Source organism: Rhincodon typus, chromosome 27, assembly GCF_021869965.1.
Source record: "Rhincodon typus isolate 14 chromosome 27, sRhiTyp1.1, whole genome shotgun sequence".
NCBI classification, from domain to species: Eukaryota; Metazoa; Chordata; class Chondrichthyes; order Orectolobiformes; family Rhincodontidae; genus Rhincodon; species Rhincodon typus.
In genome coordinates this window covers 31,872,289-31,897,458 of record NC_063358.1, presented here as the reverse complement: position 1 = coordinate 31,897,458, position 25,170 = coordinate 31,872,289, and the positions used below count along the sequence as shown (strand labels likewise).

The 25,170-nt window shown below is 40.1% G+C and overlaps 1 protein-coding gene across 1 annotated transcript in view; it reads left to right on the top strand.

Moving 5' to 3' along the window:
• The window catches only part of LOC109927829 (angiopoietin-2-like), a 220,454-nt gene that overhangs the window by 76,430 nt on the left and 118,854 nt on the right, over window positions 1-25,170 (top strand). Inside the window, exon 3 of the mRNA XM_048613114.1 lies at window positions 21,738-21,893. Coding sequence (XP_048469071.1) covers window positions 21,738-21,893 — 156 coding nt within the window. The remainder of the gene's footprint in view (window positions 1-21,737; window positions 21,894-25,170) is intronic.

The following is a 25,170-nucleotide window of genomic DNA, read 5'->3' as shown; positions in this document are numbered from 1 at the left end:
TCATCCAACCACTCCACCCACCAGACCTGATCATTCCCAACATGCAACAATCCCCACACCAGAATTGACTACTCCCAACACTTGATTGCTTTCTGACTTAACCTCACTATCTCAAGCATTGACTAGCTGCCTAACCAGACAAACCCTACCCCAGACCTGACTGTGCCTCCAGACCTGACCCACCAATCCAAAAATATCTCTACTCACTTATCCAAATCACTAACCCACCCATCCTACACAATTACCAGTTTACCCCACCTAGCCACCACTTACCTCGCATATCCATCTGCTCTTTTATTCACTCATCTACTCATCCATTCACTAGCATTGAAAGACTGGACATTTAAACTCACCATACAGCAGCTAGTATCTATCAACTACTATCCTTACCTGATCTGGACTACATGCGACTCCAGATTCACAGGAATATTGTTGACTCTTAACTACCCTCTGGGGAAATGCTGGCCTAGCCAGTGGCACCCTCATCCCATGAATGAATAAAGAAGAAATGCTCATTAGTGATCTCGGGACGATGGGGTTATCAATGTCTGATTGGGGATGGGGTACTGTCCTTCTCGCCGTTGACTCTGCTTCGCTGAGACCAAGATCCCCAATGGAATCTGTACTGCACATTTCTGGCAAAACTGGGCTTAGAAGGTCCTGGAAAAAAAAGTCATGGGTATTTATAATCAGACTGCAATCCTGTAATTTTTGTTGCTGCTTAGAAGATTTAGGATATTAATTCTCTGGAAATATTCACAAGACTTGTGGTGAGAATACATCCGGCTGCATGTCGCGAGAATATAATTTGGAAGTATTGGTTATCCTGGGATTTCATATGTTGGAGTTCAGCATGTAATTTTCTCACATTTTGTTTTTGCATCTGTTTGTAAGTGGATTCTGCACCACATTTTAAGCTTTCTTCTGAAGTAGTTTACATAACTTTTGAGCCATTGCTTACCAAGAGACCTTTCTCCATTATTTTAATTGTTTCTTCAGTGGCAAGCTGGAGGTCGAGTAGGGTGTTCAGGCTACATGATTTCAAGTGGAAGACGAGCTCATGAGGAGCCCAAACATGTTGGAAGGTTGATGCCTGAGGTGTTCTGAAAGTATTTATTGACATTCTGACAATCTGTGGTTATGAAGCCCATCAAACATACCTAAGTATGTTGGAAGAAACTCATCTTCACAAAATCTACATCTCAAGACAGGTTACTTCACTTGTGCCAGCTCTTGAAGGTGACATCTGAAACAAAAAAGGGTCATCCCAAAGATGTAACGATTAGCACAGTATGGAACTTTCCTAAAATGGTTACAGGACTGAAGGACACCATTCAGCCTGATGTGTTAGTACCAGCTCTCAGGAAGAACAAACAACCTTGTTCCACTTTTTTTTCTTTTTCATATAATTATTGAATTCTGTTTTGATGGCCCCAGTTGAATACATATCTAGCAAACTGTCTCAAACAGTGCATTCTGGATCCCAATCCCTCATGCATAAGAAATGCTTTTCCTCATATTGCTGTTGCACTTATGCCAAACACCTTAAATTGGCTTCCACTGTTACTCACCTGTTTTGTCAGAATAGTTTCTCCCTAACTAGTCTGTCTGGGCCTTTTGTGTTTTTTGATCCTGTAATAAATCTCCTCTTCATTCTTTTATCTTGAAGATGAACATTCCCAGTTTTGCATCCTATCCACGTAATTGAAATTCCTCATCTCCAGAACCAATTTATTTTTGAATGTATTTGGCACCTCTCTCATATGTTCACATCCTCCCTCAAGTATAGTACTTTCAAATTAGCGTTTTGTACAGATTTATTGTAACTTTGTCTTTCTACTCTATGCCCCTTATTGATAAAAGCCGGGATCCCTTACGTTTTATTTACTGTTTTCTCAACCTGCACTACCTTCAATCACTCAAGCACATATCCCTCTATTACTGCACCTCTTTTAGAACCTTTGATTTTACATTGCTTTTGCAAAAATTGGGAGTCCTTCCATCTGATCCAGCAATCATCTGACGTAACATGTTTTATTCATTCATGGGATAACGGCATCACTGGCTAGATCAGCATTTATTGCCCTTCCCTAATTGCCAAGAGGACAGTTAAGTGTCAATCACATTGTTGTTGGTCTGGAGTCACACGTAGGCCAGACTAGGTCAGGGAGCAGTTTCCTTCCCTACAGGACATTAGTGAACTAGATGGTTTTTTCCTGACAATCAAGAATGGATTCATGGTCATCACTAGACTCTTAATTCCAGATTTTTTAAAAGATTGAATTCAAACTCCACCATCTGCAGTGGCAGGATTCAAACCTGGGTCCCAGAACATTCCTGGGTCTCTGGATTAACAGATAATACCACGAGGTCATTACCTCACCTAACTAGGAATGACTATGTGATTGAGAACTAAAGGACAGAATCTTTCCTATTTCCCTTTAGAAAGGAAGCATATCTGGACAATGTGCAGAGCCTTAACTACTCAACAGGCTTCCTTAGAGGGCAAGGCAACGTTGTTGCATCATGTGACCATCAGAGTTTGATATCTCGATCCTACGTAAATATAAGAGTTGCACTTTGTAGTATCTATTTGAATCATTATGTACGTCAGTATAACTGACAGTCAGAATGCATGATACCTTTGTTATGTAGTCATCTATAGTAAGGGGCTGAAAAGAATGTTTTGAGTTTGGGAGATGAAGTATCTTTGCTGTCACCATGTCTGTGCATCTGCCAGTTTTCATAACTCTGAAACTAAATGAAAACACATATTGAGAAAGATTGTGTTTCACCAGATACAACAACTGGCCTGTTGACATGTCGGCATGGTTACAATGTTTTCAGAACGGACTGTTATCCGGTGTTTCAGGATATGAACTTGTCTGAAAGCTCCCTGATGAGGTGGCAATATTTTTTCAGTGTAACAGGCTGACTGATAGTTATGACTCCAATTGAGAATACTTGTTGCCTGCATGTCAAGTATAAATTGTAATTTACATATGAGACTGAGCAGATCAATGATAAGCCATGGTCACAATGTTCCCCATTCAGGGTGTGGCTTTCCCCCAAATCAACACTGCAAACTATTTTAAAATAAAAGTCAAAGGCTCTTCTCAAACTTGCATCTCCAACAGAAGCAAAACCTGCTTTTCATTCGCAGACGCCACAAAGGTACTGCAAGTTGGGTTCACAGGCACAGTAGTTTTAACACTTAGAGTTGCTGATTGATTACTTGGATGTGCCTAAGACTGACTCTTGTCACCTTATTCATGAATGAACCACAGGCACTTGTGGCCTGCTGAGTGTGTGGTGACTGTGATATGGGAAATATCTCTAAGTTGTTGTAGGTGAAAAGAAAGGAAATAAATCAGTCTCCTTTAAAAAAGACCAACATCTTTAAAGAAGGACTAATTTCTCGTAGTAAATTTTTTGTCAACATTCTGAATATCACAATGAAAAGTAGTTGATTCAGAATAGCCAAAGCAATCATGGAGCAGAAAACATTAACTAATAAACATTGGAATCCAATTACACAGGATATTTCTCTTTAAACTGATCAAAACAAGCTGAGAAAAATATTCAAACCTCTCCACATCTAGTGCTTGCTATTTACAAATTGTGTAATTTATGGTTTTCCATCTAAATTGACATCTGGAAATAACTTAGCCACTTTCTCTAATCCATCGTTTAACAATCCAGCTGTTTGAAATAGCAGTTACACAAATGAATGATTTCTGCTTAAATGCCATTTTGTATTTAATGTTCTGCTATTGATGACATATGGCAATAGACAGAATGATCATTAATTGTGTGTTACTTTTCTGTACTGTCCAAATAAAGGAAGCAAATATAGAATTGATAACCTTAACAAAATCTTAAATTGTATAGGATTGTTCTCCTCCCATACATGTGGAAATGGCTTTCTCAGAGAAACAATTAATGCTTGGGTGATTAATCTCTTCAAAAAAAGTTGGAAGAACATATGGTTACGAAAGAAATTAAAGTCTATACAGATGGGGTTAGAGTAAATGATCGAAACGGTGGAACACTGAAGCTTCAGTACTGTTAGAGCTGAGTTTTCCGTTGTTTAAACACATCACCCAGTGACAATACACTTTGCTGAGAACCATGGCGTGCTGTTATGAGGCATAAGGCTGAGTGTACTTGTCTACTTCTTGTCACCTTATTTTATGTAAAATAAGATTATTTTTCAGGGACAATTGTTCAGAATTTCAGAATAAATGAAAATAAGATCACCTGTGCTGTTTCTTCATGATGAATGAGTCATTTGGGTGAACTTCTCTTTTTTTAGTTAAAAATATACGTTATTCTTAAAAAGACATATATATCCTACATATATATATACACACAGACATAGTAACTAAAGCTCTTTGGTCCTGTACGGTAGCATATGAAGAAACAAACAAATGTTGGAATTTGACTCTGTTCAGCAAACAAATCTGAGGCATTTGTTAGTTGGACAAGACTATATTTGCATACATTTGAGGCACGGGGCAGGTGGGGGGTGGTGGTGGTGGTCCGATAACTCAATGACCCCCATTTAACTTGGGAAAGATGGTGGTCTTTGCTCACTGCACCTTGGGGCAGCTGCCCCAGGCTATCTCTCTCAACATGTATTCCTGGACCTTGGAATGTGCTATTCTGCAACACTCAGTCAAGGTCAACTCCTTGCTCCAGAAGACTAACAAGTTTTTGGCTGACCGAAGAGCATTTTACACTGAGTTGACAGTCCTTCAGACACAGTCGATGTTTGTCTTTTTTTCCTTTATTCATTAATGGGATGAGGTCGTCGCTAGTTAGGCAGCATTTATTGCCCATCCTTTATTGCCCAGAGGGCAGTTAAGAGTCAACCACATTGCCGTGGGTCTAGAGTCACATGTAGACCAGATCAGGTAAGGATGGCAGATTCCTTCCCTAAAGGACGCTAGTGAACCAGATGGGTTTATTCAGATGGGTGTGCATCCTGGGGAATAGACTGAACAGCACAGAATCCTGTGTCGTGGAATTGCTTGGGATGAACCTCGACAAGAACCATTGCATCTCTCTCAAACTTCATTTGCAAAGGCAGATTCCCACAGGAGATGTCTGGCAGTCTCGACACCAATCCCTGGCCCCAGCAGCTGCTTCTAGGACAGCATGAGGTGGCGCAGAGAGTCTGGGCGTATACGAAGAATCTCGCAGGTAGTGCGTTTCTCACCACCAGCCAAAGAATGTCTTGATGCTTGTAGGAAAGTTCTGGTGATGGGACATTCTGCCAAACGACAGTCTGTTCAGGGAACAACCTAGCAGGATCTGCCCTCTCCTTTTCCCACAGGGTCTCAAGATTGTTTACATGCTAACCACTTCCTGATGGATTTATAGTCAAAGGTGTTTCTCTTTGCAAACTTCTCCTTGAAGCACAGCTGATTCAGAACAGTCCAACTGCATGGAGCATTCCATGGCAACGAGATCAATCCCAATCTTCGAAACACCGGAGACAGGTAGAACCTCAGTACATAGTGACATTTGGTGCTTTTGGACTGCGAGTTACACACAGCTTGATGCAGCCAAACACAAAGGTAGCCATCAGGATGACGTTGCCATTGGATACAATCTTCTTTATTGAAAGTTTTGTGCATAGAGTCCTGCAGACATGGTCCATCTTAGACTCTTGGATGAAATGGGAGGTGGCTCGGGTGACTGCAACAGTGCAGGTTCTCAGAATTGGCCAGACCTGCACTGTGTACAACAACAGACAGAGTGCCTCACACCTGATGACTAGATTTTTACCCAGAATGCAAAGGGACTGGTGGTTCCGAAAGCCCAGTTTCTGCCTCACCTTGGTGATGCGCTCCTCCCAAGATTTTGCACACACCCCAACCGCTTTGAATCATATTCCCGGCATCTTCATGTAATCTGTCCTGATGGTGGAGGGGATAAAGGATCAGTCGGCCCAGTTCCTAAAGAACATGGCCTCACTCTTACTACAATTTACCTTGACTCCTGAGGACAGTTCGAACTAGTCATAGATGCTCATGAGTCTGCACACTGACAGTGGATACAAGCAGAATACGGAGATGTCATCCATGTACGGACAGGATTTGACCTGCAGGCCTCTGCTGCTTGGAATAGTCAGCCCTCTCAGGCTCTTATCCTTCCTGATGGACTCAGCGAAAATCCTATGCAACACACAAGAGTGAGTGGGCAGCCTTTCCTGACTTCAGATCCGATCAGAAGCCTTCTGATTCTTACCCATTGATTGACACTGCTCTAACGATGTTGGTGTAGAGCATTCAGAACCAATTGCAGATTCTCTCCCCAAAGCCCATTTCAGAGACCATGTCCCACGTGTAGGTGTGCAAGATTAGAAAAGCAGGGGAACTGATTTTTGAACTTAATTAAACGATTAAACAACAGAAGATAAAAGACACAAATCAGAACATCAAATCTGTTCAATGCAGAAAAACAGTATACCCATTGGATAATACAGTCAAATGCACCTAAAATCTTTTTGACTTCCACACTATAAGACAACTTAATGGCCACTTACCTAAAACAAATCCTTGCCATTAATCACCTTTATAAACCATACCATAGCATTATGATGTGAATTTACCACCACAGTTTTAACCTACATGCTGAAAAACTCTGAGCCCTGACTCTGGACCCCATGATCCATGACACCTCTGTTTTGTCATGAACAACATCACCAACCAAAACAGGCCCAACTCCATGAAAATAATAGTGGCTCTAAAATGCCAACAGCCACAAAGAAAGTGTCCAAGGCAGAAGGGCTGAATGTCGACAAGCAGATCATTCTCTTTGCACGCATCATGATCTAAATAATGACAGGACCTCCACGTGGAGCACCGACATACCTCCATCTCCACCACCCTTCATGTATTTACTTCATGTTGTGTAGGAAAATCCAGCCCTTTTTATTAAATAGGACTGTTACCTATATTATGACTTTTGTATTTTGCCAATTTTCTCCTTACTCTGAAAATATCTTTTTGTTTTAAATTTGTTTTCTTTCTTTTTACCCATTGCTTTACCCTTTGGGATTGTCTCTTTTCTCAATAGTAACTTTCATCCCATTATGATATTAAAATCACTGTATGCAAAGGCTATTATCATCCTCCCTCTGTCACCATATTCCATCAAAAGAAAATCTCCACATCATTACAACAAAAGCAATGTTTGAATTACGGCCACCACGAGAGTTCATTGTCAGTGTTAACATGTACTTCTCAAAACAAAATATATAAATATTCATATTTATCAAATGCAAAGCTATTCAACATTTAACTGGGAAAAAACTACCAATTCCAAATGACGATTAGAGTCATTGCATCAGATATTAGCATTGTCACAGTAGTTACCACAACAACTGTTCTTTATGGCCATCAAAATTCCTAATTTAAGGTGTTGTGATAATTACATTTCTGGCTGTATGTCATATCTTGGGGAACAGAGTTATAGCTTTTATCCAAAGGGAGATTACATCACTTCTTTCCCTCAAAGGTGTCAGCGGTGTTGTGCCTGGCTCCAGTCGTCAGTGAAAGTAGAACAGAGAAAAGGCACATTGATAAAAAGAAGAAGAAATATGCAGTGAAACAGAAGACAATTTGAGAAACACAGAGGAAAAGAAAGACTTATAGGAAGATGGAGTGACCAAGACTTGATAGATGGAGAAGACAATGAAAGATGATGTTTAAACATTCTCAAAATTAAGAAAAAGGTGCAGTGGAAATCAAATGGAAAGATTAAGAGGGGGAGGTTAGAGGATTTAGAACTAAAACAACATTTCTCAAACAGAGTTTCATGGAGGCTTTCTAGGAGGTCGTGGAAATAATGTCGAAGTGTTTACCATGTTGGAGTGGCATTATGGGCAGACAATGTGAGTGACCACTAAGGTGCCATGATCAAGAGTATACAAGTGAGTGGCCAGGGAGAGGGCTGGGAGGAATGAATGGATTGTGTGTGCCATTTCTGCAGTACAGTGTGCTGGCTCTCTCACTGAGGAAAGAGGAACAATGAGAACTGCACAAAGATTGCCATGTGTACCTGCAGTTGCCAAGGCTAGCTATTTTATCTTATTCAAGAGATCCTGTCAATGCCTTTTCAATTATTTCAGTACTACATACTCCAACTCAAAGCATGCCAGAGTACATATTTGGCTCAGACACATCTCTTTAACATTACAGCATCTCAGAACTATTAAGTGCTAAAGGAAGTCAGTCAGTCCATCATGTATGTACCAGTTCTCCAAATGAACCATTCACGTAGTGACCCCACCCATCATAACCATGCAAAGCCTTCCTTTTCATATAACAATTTAATACCTTTCTGAAAGCTTCTATTGAGCCTATCTCCAGCACATTCTCAGGCGGTGTATTATGGACCTTAACTGCTCACTGTCTTTTCAAGGGTGTTTCTTTATTCACATCAGTTTTCCTTCTTTTTGCCAATTATTTTAAATTTGTGCCTTCCCATTCTTGTCTGTTTCATGAATAAGAATTGTTCCTCCCTGTCTACTCTGTCAAGACCCATCATGATTTTGATATCTCAATCAGCTCTCCTCTTAACTTTCTTTTCTACATGAAAACAGCCTTAACTTATTCAATCTATCTTCATAACTGAGGTTCCTCATCCCTAGAGCCATTATGTGTATATTTTCTGGCTCTCTCCGATGCTTTCACATCCTTCCAAAGCTATAGTGCGCCAAACTGGACTCAACAAGGTACTTCCTTTCAGCGTACTATAAAAGTTCAATATAACTGCCCATTCTTGTACTCTATGTCCCTCTCGATTAACTGAGGGTATTGTATGCTTTATTACCCACTCTGTCAACTTGTCCTGCCACCTTCAATGATTTATGCACATAGACATCCAAGAGCCTCTGCTTCTACATTCCCTTTAGAATTGCTCTTTTACTTCATATTGATTCTCCATGTTCTTGCTGACAAAATGAATCAACTCACATTTGTCCTCATTGAACCTCATTTGTTCATTCCATTGACTTGTCAATGCTGTTTTGAATTTCTACACAATCATCCTCATAGTTCACAATGCTTCCACAACAATACAATTCATAGCTGATTAGGCATAGCTCCTCTGGCCTATACAGGTTGCACTTCCCCCAATTGTATTGTCTCAAGAATCTAAAACCTTCCTTCCTGTACCATCTTTAATCAAGCATTCCTCTGTCTTACCCTTCTATTTCTCTACTCACTTGCACTTGGTACTGGACATAATTCAATGAACACTACTTTTAAGATTTCGCTCCTAATTTCCCACTTGGCTCAGATTGGATACATAACTATATCCTTCTTTCTGTTTATGTTGTCCATAGTAATGTGGACCATAACTGCAGGCTATTTACTCCCAAGTTCCAGATTGTTCAGAGTAGATCCTGGGAATCAGAAAAGTGACACACCATCCTGGATTCATGTCTCCAGCCACATAAACTCTTACCTATTCCCCTATGGAATCACCAACCACACCTATACAGTTCCAGTCATCCTTGGAGCCCTAACCTAACCCATGGTGCCATGGAATTGACCTTGGTTGTTTCTTCTGGATGAACCACCACTCTCGTGGTTAGGACCGAACATTTGTTGGCAATTGGAATGCACTCAGGGGCCCTTGTATTGTCTGGCGGTCACATATTCCTCTTTCCCTCTGATGGCTTGGCCACATCTATAAATGTGCTCAGCATGAAGCTCTCAACTTCATAGACCCACCATTGTGACCCCATCTGCTGCTCAATTTTAATGGATCCTCTCATGGCTTTTCTGATCCTTCTTATTGAAATGTTGCCCATTTATAGCCCCTCATGCTGAACTTTTGCTGCTTTTATTTCCCTTCGGCTCAACTGTCCCTAAGTTATAGCCCAGTCCTGAGAATCTTGTCACCACTATAAGACCATAAGAAATAGGAACAGGAGTAGGCCATTCAATCCCTCAAGCCTGCTCCGCCATTCAAAAGGATCATGGCGGATCTGACATTCCTTAAAGCTACATCTGAGTATCTTGTATCATTGTAGTTTGGATAGGACACTGTTTACTAATCCATTTGAAAAGAAATTCTTAGCTTCAACTTTGAGAACCACTGGGCCAAAAACAAAATAAGTTCAGTTGTTAGAAGAGCAGGAAACAACTTACGTCCATCTGCGATTGCTAAGTATTTCAAAATCTTTCAGTCAGTCTAAATTAATCTAAAGCATTGATTAGTTGTATGCCTATAATTAGAGAAAAATTATTTCACAAGGGTTCTCCTACTTTGAGAATGTAATGTAGACAAGTGATGGGGAGCCCAGAAACTAGTGTAGTGCTATTTCTGAAGAATTCTCCAGTTTACCCAATGAGGACAGTTTGCAGATCCCCAGTGGAGACTCATCTGTTCCCCATGTATGCTCTTTACCATGAACTGGACATTCTGTCATTTAGCAATGAAACAGCTTGGTTCAGTCTAAAATGATGATATCCTGTGGGAAGCTGGGGCAGGTCAGTGTCATCTGGAAACAAAAACACAGAACAGTGCAAAGGTTCTTTAAAACGGAATTTGCTTTAATTTTCTCAATGGAGCATACGTTTACTTCAGAAAAATGCTATTTGCTTTCCCTACCACGGATTTTCCATAAATCCAGTTTTGGCTTCCATCTTTCCATATAATTTGACTGTTTATTACTTGAGTGATTTTATGATTAATTATTTGAGTGTAGAGCTCATAAAGTCATAGTGTCATACAGTATAGAAACAGACATTTCAGTTCAACTCATCCATGCTGACCAACTTTTCCAAACTAAATTATTCCCATTTGCCTGCATCTGGCCCATATCTCTCTAAACCTTTCCTATTTATGTACCTGCAGCAAATACCACAGATGCTTTTAAAAATGAAAACTCACAAGCCCATGAGGGACAAAGGTATTGAGGATTATTCTGGTGGTGTTAGATGAAGTGGAAAGGAAACTTGTGGCCTTGGGTTAAACAGTATGTTTCAGTGCTGCATGTTCCTTGAGTTTCTGATATCTTTGTTCTTGAGGACATCTTGATGTTGGATCTTCAATCCCTTCCCAAAGATGGAACTATTTGCATTGTTCTTGTTGTGTAACCACATTCCTTCTGCTGGGGCTAGTCACCAAATCAGTCAGCTGACATCTGGAATTGCTGATCTATCTGTTGACGACTGATCTTGAAGGATTGTCAATTTCACCTCATAATCTTGGATAATTTATTTTTTATCTGCAAATAACTTCAGTAGGGAAAGTATGTCATCAGTCTCAAAAATGTTGGTATTAACTACAGATTAATCTTCAATTCAGATTGCACAAGCTGAAGGAATGTAGACAGAGCTAAAATAACACAGAAAAGGCTGGCATTCATATAGAATGCCTGTCCTGCCATTCATAAAAATGCAACAGGGGAAGGGATGGATATTTGGGAACCGGGACCAACATTCATTAGATAACAGCAAGTTTACGACTTATCAGTAATCCTTTCTCCCCCATTCCCCCCATTTAGTCTGTAAATGCCAGATCCAATTTTACTAAGTAGGAATTTGCAGTGACGGCAGATAACATCCTTCATTTCTCCACATTACATAAAAAAAAATACCCATTAGGTATTCAGTAAAATGCAAACGACTTCATCTTCTAAATTTGTATTACAGATAGATTATGTCAGCGGAAGCAGTGAGATAAGCTTATGATTTCCTCTAGTAGTTACTGACCACAGTCCTGCTGGCTATGAAGTCACTTCAGAGTTATTGAGCCAGTTTTCACTATTGTGTCTTAACATTACCCATAACACATCCCTTTGAGTAAAAAGGGGAAGTCTCACAGGAAATCTTGTTGTTACTGACTAATTATGTCATTTGAACCTCTGAGTTGGAACATAATGTCATAATCACATCCAGCCCAACCATTTTGGGTATATTAAACTTTCCCCAACTCACCCTCTGCAGTAGACTGAATATATTACTAGATACTTCAAAAGTAAAAAGCACTTAATATATGTCTTTGACTTAAGTTGTCTTATGTTAACTGCTAACCCTTTGCTGTTATAGGTTGTATAAGTCCCCTTGTTGTAATGTTGTCTACCATTTTATCTTTCCTGGCTTCCTTTCCAAGCCAGAACAGTGCTGGATCTTCTTCCTTATACACAGATTGAAATTACAATAACGTTTGCCTCTTTTACAAGCTTCCTCACAATGCATAAATGTACAACTGTGCCACATAATTAATAACAAACAGTTCCAATACCAAGGGACACAGGCTGGAATAAGGAGAAAAACAGGACACAAGAGAAGTAAGTTCGAACTCTTTCAGCTAAAGGGTACTGGAGTGGAGTTCAATTTCCACCACCATTGATCCCCATCCCATATATCTTTCAACCACTCTCCTACCATCACCCATGTTACTCTAGTACACCCAAAATCCATCCAAGGATTACTGAGATAATCTGCACTTGAAATTTGACATGGCTTTTGTCCCCATGGTGCAAGGAATTGCTAATAATGAGGCAAAGCCATACAGGCTCCTTAGATCAAACATAGAACATTGAAGATAGAACAGTACAGTACAGCACAATACAGGTCCTTCGGCCCAACATGTTGTGCCGACCTATTATCCTACTAAGATCAAACTACCCTGCATACCCTGCATTTTACTATCTTCCATGTGCCTATCCAAGAGTCGCTTAAAAGTCTCTAAGGTATCTGACTCCACTACCACTGCTGGCAGTGCTTTCCACACGCTCACCACTCTCTGTGTAAAGAACCTACCTCTGACATCTCCCCTATACCTTCCTTCAATCACCTTAAAATTATGCCCCCTCGTAATAGTTATTTCTGCCCTGGGAAAAAAGTCTCTGACAATCCACACTATCTATGCCTCTCATCATCTTGTACACCTCTATCAAGTCACCTCTTATCGTTCTTCACTCCAATGAAAAAAGCCCTAGCTCCCTCAACCTTTCCTCATAACACCTGCTCTCCAGTCCAGGCAGCATCCTGGTAAATCTCCTCTGCACCCTCTCTAAAGCTTCCACATCTTTCCTATAATGAGGTGACGAGAACGGAACATAATATCCCAAGTGTGGTCTAACCAGGGTTTTATAGAGCTGCAGCATAACCTTGTGGCTCTTAAGCTCAATTCCCCTGCCGATGAAAGCAAACACACCATACGCCTTCTTTACAACACTATCAACTTGGGTGGCAACTTTGAGAGATCAGCACATTGTGTTGAACTTTGGAGTTCTAGACTTTCCTTTGGGGTAAGCTGTGATGTGAAACCAAGCAGACTGAAAACTTCTAATGGGGCTGGAGGATGAAAAAAATGTCAGGACGTGGCCTCACTTTAAGTGACCGCAGATGACCTGCAGGGCACACTCAGTCTAGCAGAGATTCAGGTATAGACAATCTCTTTTTCAGAACTCTGCCCTGGATCAGCGAACAATCTGCGATGCAGAACAGAGGATGTGTGACCAGGGATATACAAAACCATTGGAAGTATTTCACTGGTGTTAAGAGGCCAGAACTTGCCTCAGGTACAAGTTTAATGCCCCCAACCACCATCTCCTCCGCAGAATCTCTGAGCAGTGCAAAGGAATAGAGATTCAAATGAACTGTTTCTCTTTCATCTTTGACATGATAATTTAAAACGTTAGGACAAACAACGCTGTGGAAACAGATGTAAACTTTGACCCAGGTAATTGCTTATGTTCTGAAGGGAAGGCAGTCATGTGAGGGCAAAATCTATAAAGTGGATATCGCTTAATGGATCAAATGAGCTGGTTTTGTTTTACCTCCTAAAGCAACTAATGACTACTGTCTGAATATTACAGTCAGCAAGTCATAACAAAAATATGTTTGCTTTTAACTCAGAGAATTGTGCTATGGAAATAATATTCTGTGATATTACAAATTTTCTAAGCCAACTTTTAGAAGTGAAAGTATTTGAAAAAACCTTGTCCTTTACTTTTAATGCAGCCGCCAATGTAAGTAATATAACAAAGGAAGTACTGTAAAGATTAAGGAATATTCTAATCAGGGTGGGGGTGTGAATGAACCTTTCCTGAAAATTTAATCATCTCTGAATTTAACCACATCTTTTGCTCAGACAGCATGACACACTGGAATGTGGGAGGCACAAATGATATCAGAACATTAACTAGGAGGGCAAACTTAGTGATACTTCTCATTTCCTATTAAGGAGTTATTGTTCCTGGTAGAGGTATTGACGAACATGCTGAATGCTTTCAGCATCTTTGAGTTGTGCTTCACCAGATCAATTCTCAGGGTTTTTAAACCATGCAGAGGTGTGAACGTGTGCAATTCCAATTGAAAGAATTTTGTATGCTCCCCACTTGATTTGGATCCCCATCTGCTGTTAGAACAACTCGAAATGATCATTGTCATGTGTTTATTGTTAGCTTTGTCTCTCTGTGAGGGAGATTGAAACTAACTCCAGCAATTTTTGCTTTATGTTTGATCGAATGTTGCATTTTTAGAAAAGGCAACAGACTGGTCGTTGTAATCTTCAGCCCTGGTCACACGTTGAACTTTGGGTGCTAGCACTGTCATAGAGTCTGCTGACAGCATCTGATGTGTAGTGCTTTTAATGAAGTAACCTGGAAACCTAAGCGTTCAGAGCAAGTATGCACTGCACACTTGTCCCATTCAGGCATTCAAAACTAATTAAATTAGGGCCATGGCCCAGAATCTGGTAGCAAGATCTCCATTGGACTCTGAATGCTCAGTGGCCTCGTTCAAGAAAACTAGCTGCAAACTCCTGTTGTTTATTTTTGTCCTATTTCTCTGCTTAAAACTATGTTCATTTTCCAAAACTTCCTAAACATGTATAATATTTCACTCTGTGCAGAGAACTCTTACTCTTCACTCTATTTGGTGGTTTGGAGATGGAAGGTATTGAAGTGCACAAGGTCCATTCATTTACACAGCATCTGAAATGTGCTGTGCATGAGATCTGGGCATGAACAGACCTCTGGGCAGCATTCAGCAATCCTGTTTTATCTGTTCCTACAACACAGCAACACTCGGTGAATTGAGGGCATCTGAGGTGTCCTGACTTGGGAAAAAACATGCAACATGGTGGGACTCAGAACAGCAGCATCTGCGGAGAGAGAAACTGAGTTAACATTTAAGGGTGCAGATCTTTCCCTGAGAACTGGAAGAGGTTAGTGATGCTGTAGGCTGTCAGCAAAAATAGAGGCTAAGTATGAAGGGACGTGGGGAAGGGAAAAAAGAGAAGGTCTATGTTGGAGTCTATGCAGGAAATATTAACTATCAGAATTGTTATTGGCAGAAGACAAAAAAGGGATGGAAAATAAAGAGACAAAAGATGGATTCCAAAAGGAGCAGTAAATGATAATAACAGAATTATTACCAGCATTTACTTTCTGAAAGAATCGGTGTAGTGTTATGATCTGATCTGACTGTTCTCCGCTGAAAGATGTTCCTCAAACATTTGTGAGCATCTTTGAACCAGCACTCAAGACCAAAGACAGAAAGGTCGGAGTGGGAATACACTGGAGAATTAAAATGATAAGCAGTCAAAATTTCAGCGTTGTGGACTGAACAGAGGTGTTCAGAAAATTGATTCTACAGTTTGTATTTAACTTGCCCATTGTAGAGGAGATTGTTCCGTGAGCAGTGAATGCAATACATTAATGTGAAATGTCTCTCCTTTTGTGTATACCTTTCTCTCAGGCAAACAATTTTTTAGTAGTCTCTTCCTTGAGTTAACTGAGGAGTAAATTTGCTAGCTATTAAAAGCAGAAAAAATAATAAAAAAACACACATCAAGAGAATAACTGAAGCAACCAGGAGCAATATTGGTATCTCAGATGTTAGCAAAGAAAGGGTTGAAAGAGTAGGCATTTTACTTTTGAGCTTATCTGGCATGGGAAAGGCAGGGATACTTGCGATAATTGAAGAATGCACAGGTATATCATTGAGGGAACAATTCCTTCAGAATTATGAAGGGTGCATGGCAAAGATGTTTGGCAGTAGCATCACACATTAGGAAATGGAAATAATAGTTGATAACCTATGGTGTAGAAAGCGAGAACAAGGGGAACCCTATCTGTTTCTGAGAGGAAGAGGAAGAGTTAAGATCAGAATTGGGTGTAATGGGATATATCCTGCCAGTATCATTGAGGGGAATCCTTTGGAAGAGTCAGTGTGGAAGGCAGCATTATGAAAACATACGCAATATCAATGGACAATCTGCGAGGAGGAAATAGTATCTTCAAGAAAGTGAAGGCAGAGTCAGTTTAATTGAGGTAGCTGTGGAAATCAATGGGCTTATAGTAGAAAAGGAAAGTACCACAAATGTCAGAAAACTGAAATAAAAACAGAAAATGCTGGGAATCTTCAACAGATAGAAAGCATCAATATGAAGAGAAACAATGTTAACCATTTAGGTCAGTTATTTTTCATGAGCTGATGATCAAGACATCAACCTGAAAAGTTATTTCTGTTTATCTGTCCGTAGACGTTGCCCCATCTGCTGTGTACTCAATCATTTTTGGTTTATGTTGCATTATGACAAATCCTCGGGCCAGGTCCCTCAAGTGAATATGGTTTCAGACAGAATGTCTCAAATTATTAAGCACCTAGATGAGAAGGGATAAACTGGCTCCTTTCTTTATTTGTCATTTCTTCCGATCGCAACAAGTTTAGTTTAAAAGGGATCCTTTCTGGAGTTGATTGATTCGCCAAGCTGACTGGTTTTCATGCAAATGTTTCGTCTCCCTTCTAGGTGACATCGTCAGTGGTGTGTTGCCTCTATCGAAGTGCTGCTTTTCTGTCCCGTTCTGAACTTGTATGGTCCGATCTGTCATGGTGGGCAGTCTTGTTTCCAGTTTTGAACCATGGTGGTATGTCGATGGGGTCTATTTCAACATGTATGTTAATTGCATCAGTGGTTGAAAAACAGGCCTCCTGGAATTCTCGTGCTTGTCTTTGTCTCACTTGTCCTTGTACCGTAACTTTGTCCAGGTCAAATTGATGTCCTTCTATGTCGGAGTGTATTGAAATGAGAGAGAGTTGGTCGTGCGGTTTTGGCTGTGAGTTGGTGTTCGTGTATCTGGTGGTGAGTTTCCTGCCCATTGTCCTATGTAGTGTTTCTTGCAGTTGCTGCCTGGTATTTTGCATATCACATTTGTCCTGCTCATTATGGGTTTGTGGTCTTTGGTCTTTGGGAGTAATTAGCGAATTGTGGCTGTTGGTTTGTGTGCTATCCTTATTCCAAGAGGATATAGGAGTCTTGTAGTCAATTCTGATGTGTTTCTAACATAAGGTAGGGTGGCTGGTGTGTTGGGGCGTACAGTGTCTTCTTGGTGTTGTTTGTTTGCCAGGCATCAGCGGATGAAGCTGTTAGGATAACCATTGCTTGCACAGCTCTGGGGTGTCGCAGTGATTTATTGCTCATTTAAACAGAGTCTTGACGCAATGGACAATCTGAGAGGAGGGAATAGTGTCTTCTCGGAAGTGAAGCGAGAGTCAGTGTAATTGAGGGAGCTGTGGTAACTCAAGAATCCGTTTAAATGAGTGCCAGAGGAAGTGGTAGAAGTGAGTACAATTACAACATTTAAAAGACGTTTGGACGTGACAGGAATGGCTTAGAGGGATCTGGGCCAAACACAGGCAAATGGGACAAGTTCAATTTAGAAAGCCTGGTCTGCATGGATGAGTAGGACCGAAGGGTCTGTTTCTGGGCTGTATGACTCTATGATTCTGTCTGAGCCCAAAAGAAGTTTAAATTTGAGACAACGTATACAGGGCAGTCTCTGGGTTTTGTGAACATTTGACAATGAGTCAAGAGTAACGTTGCAGTACTGGGCAATGCAAGTAGCACAGGTTTGTAGATGAGCTGTTGACTTCAAGATGACTGGCTTTGCAAGTCAGCTGAAATTGTTTTGTTTTGTTTCATTTGGACAATGACTGGTTGCAGCACCCAATACAAGATTTAGTAATTTTATTTTTACCTGTAGTGCAGGGATGTTTGATTGTTGTCCTCAAGCTATGCCTTTCATAGTACACAAGGCCACTAAGTCACACAGAGCAGGACTGCAATTGACTTTTAACCCTTGATCCTGTGTTTACTTGAAGCAGGAAAAGATAAACATGCACAACCAATAGAAATTGCTGGAAGAGCTCAGCAGGTCTGACAGCATCTGTGGAGAGAAATTTCCCTCCACAGATGCTGCCAGACCTCCTGAGATTTTCCAGAAGTTTCTGTTCTTGTTACTGATTTATCGCATCTGCAATTCTTTCAGCATGCCTACAGTTTGGGATGTAATCCACACAAGGCGACTTTTCAATGAGATTGGGAAGGAGGGTTGTGGTGGTGGTGACGTGGGGGACGGGTCATGCAAATCAGCCTCTCATTATTTCTGTAGCCACAGGGGCTCACAGTCCAGTTTGTTTTGAGTTGCTTGTGTTGTTTTGAAAAGTTACCATTTGTATTTCCCTTGGCACATTCAGGGATGATATTCCAGGCTTCCTTTCTAGACAGACATTGGTTTTACATCTGCGGTCACCTTTTGGCTATAGGTCCTCTTTGTTTAAAAATGAAACAAAAGACAATGCACCTGTGACAGCTTTGGGACTCTGATCCCCATCATGACATTAAATATTGGTTGATGGCGTAACACCTGAAATGGTCTGAAGGGAAGGGATAATGAAGAAATGTGAAAGTGAAATTGATTACGTATTTTAATCACTGCCAAAAGCAAGATGCAGCCACAATACAGTTATCAATGTTCTGGAAAAAAAAACAAAGAGATGAAGGAGGCGACCTACATAATTTTGTGAAAAAAAAATTCCACATTTTCCAGAAAAAAGAAGGCAGGCATGGCTAGTTATATATAAGTTTCCATGGCAACTTTTCTCATTTGGAACAATTGAGTGACCCAATTGAACAGCTATAAAGTTCATACATAGTACTGAAGAATTTAGAAACAAGGTGCAGAATTTTCCACTATCCCACACAATATTTCTTGATTCACTTCAGGCTCTTGTCACAGAATTGGTTTCTCAGCTTGTTTGTGAAACTTTGTGAAAACATTTACTTTTAGATAGCGCATTGGATGTACTTTCACCGGATGGACTATTACATTTCAAGAAGGTGGTTCACCATCACCTACTCAAGGGCAATTAGGGCTGCAATGCCGGCCTAGCTAACGACACCCACATCCATGAAAACATGAATTAAAAAAAACAAAAAATAAATACTCTTACAGTGAGTCATTCTGGTGTCTACAATCAATCTTTCTTCTTTAAGCTCAATGCCCAGTGCCCGTTATGTATGTTGCAACTCAGATATAGTGAAGGTCAGATACCATTCCATCAGTAATGACTAAGGAACATTCTTTCAAAACTATCCCCAAAGAATGAATTCAACTACATCATTATCTTCTCTACAAGTGGTCCTCAGGTCACTTTTGAGTGAGACTGCTTATTAGCAAGGATCTGTTCCATGGCTGTCATATCTGGAAGAGGGATTCTTTCAACTTCATCGAGAGTGCCTGAACTCTGAGAGAGACTTTCGTGCCATGAGCAGAGTTTGGATTCAATTCCTTTGCCAATTATGGCCCACCATACTCCTACCATGCCAGAACAATTTTAAACATCCGAGTACATGCAGGAAATGAAATAATTATACGAATCAAGTAAGCCGATATATAAAAACATTTTGTGCACCAGCAACATACAAAGGTATGGGGGTGATAATTAATGTTTTATTGACAAAATGCATAGTTGGATAGCTTGTGCAGTGTGAAGATGCTGGAAGAACACATTCTACAAACTGAGGTAGTTAAAAGTATAATAGAGACTCGAGATTTAGAACTCTTCTGTTTGTCAATCTGATTAACAGACCTGATAAGTTATGTTAACACTCGCCAAGTCTACAATTATATGTTAATCAGCAATCTCTTGTTACTTGATTGTCTGACATTTCTGGTACAATTCCTCATTCGCATCCTTCTTCGGACCCCATACACATCATACAATATTTCACCGCGAGAAGTGCTAAGGCAGGCTTGCATCTTGTCATCAGAACAACTCCATTCCCAATTGGTCTTTTCACTGCCAACCTACCACAAGCTGTGCAGCATGAGGGACAATTCACTTCCTGTTTACAGGACAAGAAGTTTCCAATGAGTAACTCCAGAATTCCTTCACATTTTTGTTCACGTTATCAACGGAATTGGATGAATCGGAGAAATTTTCTTAATAACTATCGATCTTGCATAATAAATGTACCAAAGTAGTTTCTTTACTGGTTTCAAAATCCTTCTATAAACTCCATTGATATCGGACTGACTCTTAAACAGCTTGCAAGGGTGGAAATGATGTTTGTCAAAAACATAAAGCAAACTTGTGCTGAACTGCCAGCCTGTTTTTTTACCCTGTGTCTGATTTTGTTTCCTCATAGTGAACTAGAACTGGGTACTCTCCAAAATGGGCTATCAATTCCTATAAATTTTAAAAATTAAGTGTCTCGAGGGACGCATAAAAATGTATCCGCTGCCCCACTGATTGTACTTTCATTTGAATCAATGGTTTCTAGCAGCTTCATTTCCTTTCCTTTTCTTACGTTGAAAATATCTGAAATGCCATGGTGGAGACGTTGTCATGTCAACTGGATGTTGAGCAGTAGCACAGCAAATTATCACTGTTATGAAGTTTTTAATGGAAAATAGTCAATGAGATAATTTGATTAGATATCTGATTAGTGAGCTTGAAACATGAAACAAAATGTACACACATTGTCTGAAATTAAAACATTCCGATTAAAATCAAACTAATGGTATAAGAAATAGAAATAATTTACATAATACAGGCAGGAACGTCTTATGGAAATACTTCCTGTCTCGCACTGTAAATTCTGTAGAAGAATAGAACATGAGAAAGAAGCATACCAAGCTGCCATTATGGCAGGAAATTTTTAAGAAACCTCAGGAATTAGGGAACAACTTTTTGCCTCTGTGCTCCAAGTAACCCATTGTTACTTCAGCAGAAGTCTGTAAAAATAATGGAAAACGCAGCATGCGTACACATATCCTTGGGATTACAGACTCTCTTCTGCTGAAGATGCAGCAATTAAATTGGTGAACAGCCCATGGAAATTCATTCCTCAGTTCTTTGTTAGAAGTCCTGGTGCTTAGATTCCTGCTTTGAAAGAGCTTTGACATCAATGCTGTGTCTTTGAAAGAGGTCTCAAAGGTGAAAATCCCTCATCAAAATAAGAGCCTCTGATAATGAAACTCTTAGAAAGAAGAAATCTCTGCCAGGCCTAAAACCTTCTTATAAATCCATGTTCCTATAGCTGCAAAAGACCTAAACTCTGGAATTACGTCTGTACCTCCTTGATCTACTTAATGTTGTAACTTGCACCAAAAAGCCTACCTCTGACCAACATTTAATTGTCTGGCCTGACATTGTCTTATAGGGCTCGGTATTGAATTCTGAATGATAATGTTCCTGTGAAGAGGCACTGAACATTTTAGTGCATTAAAAATGGAATATAAAAGTACACTAGTGATCTGTGGACTTTCTCTTCAGCACCAGTAGATTCAATAAACTTTTCAAAAATGTTTTTTCTCTATCACGTTGCAACTTGAAAGCTGGGTGCATTTTTTTTAATATACCGAGTCACCACACAGCTTCTATAAAATGGTTTATATCATTTCATTGCAGCTTGAAAATTATATTCAGGACAGCGTGAAGACTGAGATAGTGGAGATCCAGCGAAATGCGGTGCAGAACCAAACTGCAGCCATGTTGGAAATAGGAACTAATCTCCTGACTCAAACTGCAGAACAAACTCGCAAGCTCACCGATGTGGAAACACAGGTAATCCATTCACTTATCCAAGTAGCATTAATGACATATAGTCACCTTCTCTCAATAATCTGTTTTTCAAAGCTAATTGCCTGGCAAATGTTAATGTACTTTCTTGTAAAAGATTTAGATGAATTTGGAGTAAGTACAAAGGGTGCCACAATTATTTCCTAATTTGAATTGGAACAGGTTGAATTTATCCCAGTTTGGATTTTGCTGCTGTTCTTGTATTGAATATGCAGCAGTTTTGAACATAGATATTTTTATTTGAATCCTTCCAAACAAAGCCTCCATTGCAAAATGCCCCAGATTCAGATTATAAAATAAAAAAGTTTTGCATTGCAAATCTCTTTATAGCATTTTCCTTCCTGCAATTACCCCTGCTGTAACACATGCCGACTACTGTTTATTTTGAGTGAAAGACTGTTCATTTTCTATTGCTTCCAGATCCAACAATTTCTTTTATATGGAACACACACCTAGTAAACATTTACTTTCTGTTTAACACCATTTATTTGCTGAGTACTGCACTTCCGATTGTCATTTGTTTTTCAGGAATCTCCCATTTAATTTCTACGCTGTGTACTCGCAGCTCGGTTTCTTACTGCTTTTCATTTTACACACATATTAATGAATCTTTGGGTTAGACAATCTGAAACCTCCACAGAATATGCCTTTGTAAATAACCATAGTCTGAAGTATGTTATTACTTATAGAGGCCCAGTGCATGGCATTGCCAAAGAAAAATGGGTCACAATCACATTTGTTTGTACTCAAGGAATTCCATATAATTTTTATTCACGTCAGATAGAATGATATTGAAAGATGTTGGTTCAATTAATATTGGGAAACAAGAGAAATGTTTCAAGATGCTTTTATGGACAAAGTGTAAGTCTTATGTAAAACTAAACACAATTATCTGAGAGAATCTGGTTGAAAGACAGGATCCCATTGAGAGTGCGGAACAGACTGGGCAAGGTGAGGAGCATTAGGATGGAATAACGCTACCAGGAGCAGGTTGAGAAATTCAAAGATCTTTGGGGGCACAGGAGAGGGCATTCTGCCTGCATTTATCCCTCAGTAAATACCACTGAAGCAAATAATGTCAGCATTTGTCTTTTTTTCTGCTTATGGGGTCTAACTATTGCTGTATATTTGCCTACAAGGTAGCTTTAACTAAATTTAAAAGGCAATACATTGGCTGAAGTAAATTCAGGTCTGAAATGCACAATCTAACTGCAAATTCTTCCTTCTTCAAATCACAGTAAAACTTTCCTACACAAAATTATGTGGAGAAAAGTATATTTGGACCACAGTAGCAATTGGGAGTTCTGATAACAGACATGATAGTGTTACCCATTGTGAAGAATGGCAGCAGTTATTGGTCTTGATAGTATAGTCCATAGTATCCCTAGAGTGTGGGAACAGGCTATTTGGCCCAACAAGTCCACACGGACCCTCTGAAGAGTATCCCACCCAGACTCACTCCCCGATGCTACCGTATCCCTGTAACCCTGCATTTCCCATGGCTAATTCACCTAACCTACACATTCCTGAACAGTATGGGCAATTTAACATGGCCAATCCACCTAACCTGCACATCTTTGGAATGTGGGAGGAAATGAGAACACCCGGAGGAAATCCATGCAAACACGGGGAGAGCATGCAAACTCCACACAGTCGCCCGAGGGTGGATTTGAACCTGGATCCCTGGTGCTATGAAGCAGCAGTACTAGCCACTGAGCCACCGCGCTGCCCCATGCAATACATCACAAAATATCGATTGCCTTCCTGATCCATTGGTATATTGTATAGTAATTTTTTTGTGATTCATACACGAGGACACCCACATCCTCTGTACTTCTGATAACTGCAATTTCCACCCATTTAAATAATGGCCTAGATTCTTCAAACAGGATGGGTCTTTTGGGATCAAAGTGCAATATTTTGGTACTGAAACCGGAGAATCCAAGAAATATAGTCCCACAGATCAAATTATTATTTTGATAGTGTCACTGAAATCATTCTGATTGACAATTCAGGCTTCCAAATCAGTGAAGAACACCTTCAGAGCAGTTAGGAAAGTTGCATATGCTATTGGGAGTGTAGGCAGTTAGGTGGTTTGTGAAGGGATATAATCCCCAACTGTGATGGTGGGGAGGGTTCAATTTATGAGTCAGCGATTTGTATTCAATTGTAGGGAAAGTCTTAACAACCAGGAGGAAACATTCATTCTCCGGATAACCCAAAATAATGCACTTACCTTCTCAATGAAACAGCTCTCGCCTCATGTGAGTTGCCAAGCCTGTGGTAAGGATAGGTCAGTGAAAAAAGTTCCAGAAGATGCTCTGAGTGTCCAGCAAGGTCATGGGCTCAGTCTTCCAGACAAAAAAGAAACAGAATGTAGAGGCTGTTTCAATATTATAGTAAATAAATCCATCAGCTAAGGTTAAGACTGTGGTTTTGGAATGCTACACATCACAGAGCAAGTTTGAGTTGCTGTGACAAGTAGTACATTTCTGTACACATTGTATTCCGGAGCAATAGAAGTTGAAGCAGAGGTTCCAATGTTTTTTTCTATCACTTGGCTGACCATCTCTGCTGTCCTTACTGCCTGTCATTGGATTGTGCAAGAAGGATTTTCAGGTTGATACTTAATCTGCTTGGCTACATTTCCTTTGGCCATCGAGGGTGAGGTGGGTCTCTAACCTGGAGCTACTGATGCAGGGATGTTACCCACAGCACCATAGGCTCCCACCCCGAACCTTTGTCAAATCTATAACTGAAGTTGAATGGGATTCTCTTTGCCACATTGTAATGGTGCATTAGAATTCCCAATCCATTTCATGGGGTTGCTTTGGCTGCATCTTCTCTGTCTTCATGTGTTCCATTTCCATTAAGCCCAGAAATGATTGAGTTGAGGCTGGGTTGGAGATTTTTACATTTTTTTTGCACTTGATCTAATCCCAACCTAACTCCTTGGGGAACCAACGGTAACTGAATTTTGTTTTTAATCACCGTCTCACAATGTATGACAAACTCCAGACATAAAATGTAAGCCCATGACAGCAAGAAACATTGGCTAAATTATTCCAATGCCTAGAATAGCAAAATCTGGATTTAGGTTGCTGTCGGCTGTTGAGATCCTGGAGAAATTCTGGTACACACACATGCATTGAAATTACCCAGGAAATTTAAACTTCTCGATAAAAACCGAAAGAACTGCGGATGCTGTAAATCAGGAACAAAAATAGAAGTTGCTGGAAAAGCTCAGAAGGTCTGGCAGCAT